The following is a 5,406-nucleotide window of genomic DNA, read 5'->3' as shown; positions in this document are numbered from 1 at the left end:
ATATTTGACAAGAAAAAGTGTGAAGAATAATGTGTGTTATCAGAAAACTAGCACTAAAATAATCACTATTATCTTTAGCCCCACGGTGGCCGCCAAACTGTTTACCTCAAAAAATGTGAGTAACAATTAAAGATAATTTATGGTTTTAAAGATAGGTGATATATTCTAATACTAGTGATTATACAAGTAATATTAAGCTTAAGTAAGAAGAAATGGTGAACCAAATCAGTGTTGTTGGAGCAACAGAGACCTCGAGCTTGGTGATCCCAGGGACCTCGAGGTGAGCTAAGAACAATAAAGTATGAACAATAAAGTAAAGACAATAAAGCTGAAGAACAATTGTTGAGCACGTTAAACAAGGAGAGCAGAGTAGAATGTTCTATTGCAATGAATAATGTCCCCTTACAAATGATTGGGGTCCCCTTTATATAGGAGGGAAAAACCCTAATATGGTACATTTCCAATTATGATAAAGAATCCTATTGGTACAACTGTATAACGACCTAGTACGGACTTATACTATTTCGTACAAATCTTATCCTATAATTTAGGTCCTGACCCACGTGTTCTTGGGAATTCCCGCTCTTTCTTGAGTGTCTTCGAGATTGTGCTGCCCTTGATGTAGGTCGTGCCAGTCCTTCGATCTGCTTCCTCGAGGTGTGCTTACTTGGGCCTGGCTTGACTCTTACCTCGAGTTCCCCGAACCCGGGCTTGGAATGTAAACAAATCTCCAAAATCGAGCTCCCCGATTTTGACCGTATACAATTATATTGTGATGTTTATACCAAATACCTGATATAACTGAATACATCAGAAATAAAACAATTAGTAAAACAGCTCCACCAGTTATTTTGGCTTAACAAAGGGATATGCCAAAAGCATTTACATGAGCTGTCAAGATTGCAATGGTAGCAGGTATTCAGCTTTTTAATTATTGAAATAACTTGTACCTCGCATGCATTCACCCTCATAAAACATCCATATCTTTGTAGGAGAGCAGGTGACCGAATAACAACATTAAAATTAAAAGCAGAAAATAATGAACGAAATATTTTTTGTTTAATTTTAAAGTGTGCTCTCACTGCTGGCAAAACTTTAAAATAAGACGAAGAGGGAGTTGCTTTTGTTTCAAAAAATGATCAGTCAACGTGAATAGGATACATAAATCACATAGAATGAGTCCAATACGAAAGAGTCTATAACTAAACCATTTTCTATCATGTTATAAAGAGTTGAGATTTTAATAAAATAATTACATGTTTGTTATTAGCTTGATAACCAAGTCGGGAAATTGCCTATAAATTTGCTAGGAGTTGATGTGTGTAGTGAAACACATTAAAGAAAAGAAAGGTTTCTTTTGAGACAGAGGAAAAAATGGCTTCATTTAGCTATTTGAGTATTCTGGTTTTATGTATTCTTGGAATAGTAAGCTCTGGACATGCTCAATTGCAGCTTAATTTCTATGCCAAGAGCTGTCCAAAAGCTGAGAAAATCATTAAAGACTTTGTCCAAAAGCAAGTTCCAAAGGCTCCAAATACTGCAGCTGCCATACTTAGAATGCATTTCCATGATTGCTTTGTTAGGGTAAGTATTGTATGATTAATTTGCCCTGTTTGAATTGCTTTATATACTTAATTAATGTGCTTTGTTCTGATTCTTTTTTCTTCTTTGTTTTGTTCTTTGCAGGGTTGTGATGGATCTGTACTTCTAAATTTCACTTCAAGTACAGGAAACCAAACTGAAAAACAAGCTAATCCTAATCTAACATTGAGAGGCTTTTCCTTCATTGATGCTGTGAAGAGATTAGTTGAAGCTGAATGCCCTGGAGTTGTCTCTTGTGCTGATATTATTGCCTTAGTTGCTAGAGATGCAGTTGTAGTCACAGTAAGTCTAAAACTTGAAAAAATTAACAAAATACTCTCTTCTTGAACACCCAGACCCCACCTGTGGAAATATAACGGGTTTGTTGGTTTTGTACTCTCTTTTTGACCCCTCAGACCCCACCTGTGGGAATATACTGGGTCTATTGTTGTCGTTGTACTCTGTGGACAGATCTAGAGTGTTACTGGGCCAGTAACTGTTGCGTAGACCCTATATTTCTATTAAAATCCACTAAATATTTATAAATATCTAACTGTGAACCCAATTATTATTGTATATTAATTTGAGATTACAAGAGGAACCTATACCTCTGGTTGTACTCTCTTCTTGAACCATTTTTTATACCTATTAATCATCTTCTTTTTCTTGTTGTTGTTGTTGTCGTCACTGGCATAATAGGGAGGTCCTTTTTGGAATGTGCCAACTGGTAGAAGAGATGGAAGAATATCAAATGTTTCAGAAGCCAATGCTGATATCCCAGCTCCAACCAGTAACTTCACTAGATTACAACAGTCTTTTGCGAAAAAGGGTCTTGATCTGAACGACTTGGTCTTATTATCTGGTATGAGTTTAAGTTCTATGCACTGACAGTATATAATATTCTGCATCATCTTGTTAAGTTGCGTGCAATAACACATACTAGCTTGTTTTTATTATAGGTGCCCACACCATTGGAGTTTCTCATTGCTCCTCGTTTTCGGAGCGTCTATACAATTTCACAGGGACTGTTGGTACACAAGATCCATCTCTAGACAGCGAATACGCGGATAATCTCAAGTCAAGAAAATGCAAATCAATCAATGATAATACCACTATAGTTGAGATGGATCCAGGTAGTTTCAAGACATTTGATCTTAGCTACTATAAGCTTCTGCTCAAAAGGAGAGGTCTATTCCAATCTGATGCAGCTTTGACAAAACGTACCACAACGAAGTCATTTATCGAACAGCTTGTCGAGGGATCACTGAAAGAATTCTACGCTGAATTTGCTAAGGCAATGGAGAAAATGGGGAGAGTTGAAGTTAAAACAGGCAGTGCTGGTGAAATCAGGAAGCAATGTGCATTTGTGAATAGTTAAAAGTTCACTTTTCTTTATTATTTCAAGTTTAAATTAATGATTTTGTGAATGTAGTTGTTTGTTTCCTCTGAGTGAATAGTTTAATTTGGTGTAATATGTATCATTATTCATGTACTTCTATATTTACTTTATCCTAATTTTGCAACTTGCTGGTGTTCTAGCAATAAAAATAGTAATGAAATTGAAAAAGTAGGAATCTTTCCTAGCTGGGGTATTGTCTTTATAACATATATATCTCCTTTAACGTTTTTAACATTAAAATAAAGGAAAAGGAAAGTTAAAATTACAGTGAAATTAGTATTCCCACTACAGTAATTTATTCTTCTTAAGATTCTCACAAGTTGCCAAAATATTCATGTGTTTAGTATATATACTGTTTTTTTGCAAATTAAGTAAGAAAATACCAAAATAAGCAATGGCTACGTGTTCTTTTCCTTGCTTAAACTTGTCCCGGAAACACTGAAGATGCTTGTAATTTGTATATATGAAAACGGACAAATTAAAATACTTATAAAGAGAAAGACGGCAAAGCTTGTAAACATGTACTCCTAGCGTATAAGCAATAACTTTTAACATTTGAGATTCCAAATCTACTAAGTTATTGTTCTTTCAAAAACAGAGACTCCTATTGGCTCAAGTATGTGCAAGACTGGCATTAAACCATGCTTATAACAAAACATAGTACAAAGAGTTGATATTATTCTTATTAAAACAGGCCAGATATCCTTTTAACGTATGCAATGTAAGTGTTGTTGAAAATTAGCAAGGTACAAGTTCTCAAATCTCAATAAAATCGTGTTCTTATATAACGATGCTGTAACGTGTACGAAACAATCAAATTAAACATGCCCAACAATTAGACAACTAACAATGCTTGAGATGAAAGTTTCTCTCTCTTTATCTAGAGAAGCTATGACTAGGAATCTGGATATTGAGAAGATGAAAGAGACGGGAGACCTGAAAGTAAGTACCAAATTAATCGTTCGGTACTTGGACTAAATTATCACGGGATTATAATCGTTGGACCAATTTATCCCACCTCGTAAGTGGTATATTTTAATCCCTAGTTTGATGGGATAAGGTGGGATAAGATGGGATATTTAGTATTAGTCTGGGATTAAATTTATACCATACTTGGTTGACGGTGGATAAATTTATACTGCCAACCAATCAGAGTATAAATTTAATCTCACATCTTATCCCACCTTATCCCGCGTACCAAACTACCCCTAATAGTAAATTCAAAAAAAAACGTACTAATAGTTTACTTACTCTATAAAGTTAACTATCAATGTTCTAGAAATATTTCAATGCGTTGGAAAATTTGCTTATATTAAATTGAATATCGACATTTTACTATCTTAGGAAGTAAAATGTATGGTACACATTGTGCTCATTAACTTTAGCAAGTTTCAAGTGACATGCCTTTGAGATCATAAAAGAGATCTTATCTGCACAGAATAAAAAATAAAGAAGGTAACTGGGTCTAGGGGAATAAAACAGATCTCTGAAGCTGCTGTTCAGTACTTCAGTAGCCTATTTACCCAACCTATCCAAAGTACTGACTACAGGATTTTGAACAAGCTTCAGAGTCTTATAACTGCAGAAGATAACTCTTTCCTGATTGCTTTGCCTTCTGTTGAAGAAGTAAAAGATGCCGTCATGGCTCTAAATCCTAACAGTACAGTTGGCCCTGATGGGTTTAATGGGTGTTTTTATCAATCCTCTTGGAGCATAATAGCCGCAGATGTTGCAAATATGGTTCAAGATTTCTTTAGGGGCAAAAGAATGACAGTTTTATACCAGCACCTGCTTGGTACTAATTCCAAAAGTAGAAGCCCCTAGTTCCTTCTCCCAGCTTAGACCTATTAGTCTAAGTATCGCAATCCGGAATTTCCACCGTCGGGACCGTGATGGCGCCTAACATTTTCCTTGCTAGGCAAGCCAACGTTACCAACTTTAGCCAATTTCAATAATAAGAACAATTTAGCTAACAGAAGTCTAAAACTGATTTGCGGAATAATATAAACAAATAACATCTGATACATTTAGGATCTGGAGTCACAACTCACGAGCTACTACGATTTACTACAAACAGAGCCTGAAAGAAAGTACACTGTTCTGAAAGAGAAAGAAACAGTAAAGTAATAAATATAGGAAGAGACTCCAGGGTCTGCGGACGCCAGCAGATCTACCTTGGTCTCCTGACGATCAAGTCCAGCTGCTAATCTCACGATCAGCTAGGGCCGGTACTAAAATCTGCACAGAAGTGCAGTGTGTAGTATCAGTACAACCGACCCCATGTACTGGTAAGTGTCGAGCCTAACCTCGACGAAGCAGTGACGAGGCTATGACATGACACCCAATAATAAACCTGTGCAGATAACAATATATGTACAAAACAAAACAACAACAAATAAAAACTAGACAAGTAATATCGGGGGGGG

General features: G+C 35.9%; 1 protein-coding gene across 1 annotated transcript; it reads left to right on the top strand.

Moving 5' to 3' along the window:
* LOC109244298 (peroxidase 3-like) lies at positions 1,284 to 3,164 on the top strand. The gene is made up of 4 exons (XM_019411362.1): positions 1,284 to 1,584; positions 1,687 to 1,884; positions 2,281 to 2,443; positions 2,541 to 3,164. The coding sequence occupies exons 1-4, from the start codon at positions 1,375 to 1,377 to the stop codon at positions 2,957 to 2,959; spliced, it is 990 nt and encodes a 329-aa protein (XP_019266907.1). The 5' UTR covers positions 1,284 to 1,374; the 3' UTR covers positions 2,960 to 3,164.

The sequence above is a fragment of the Nicotiana attenuata genome, chromosome 2, assembly GCF_001879085.1.
Source record: "Nicotiana attenuata strain UT chromosome 2, NIATTr2, whole genome shotgun sequence".
Taxonomy (NCBI): Eukaryota; Viridiplantae; Streptophyta; class Magnoliopsida; order Solanales; family Solanaceae; genus Nicotiana; species Nicotiana attenuata.
Note: the sequence above shows the minus strand (reverse complement) of the source record. Positions and strands in the feature narration are given on the sequence as shown.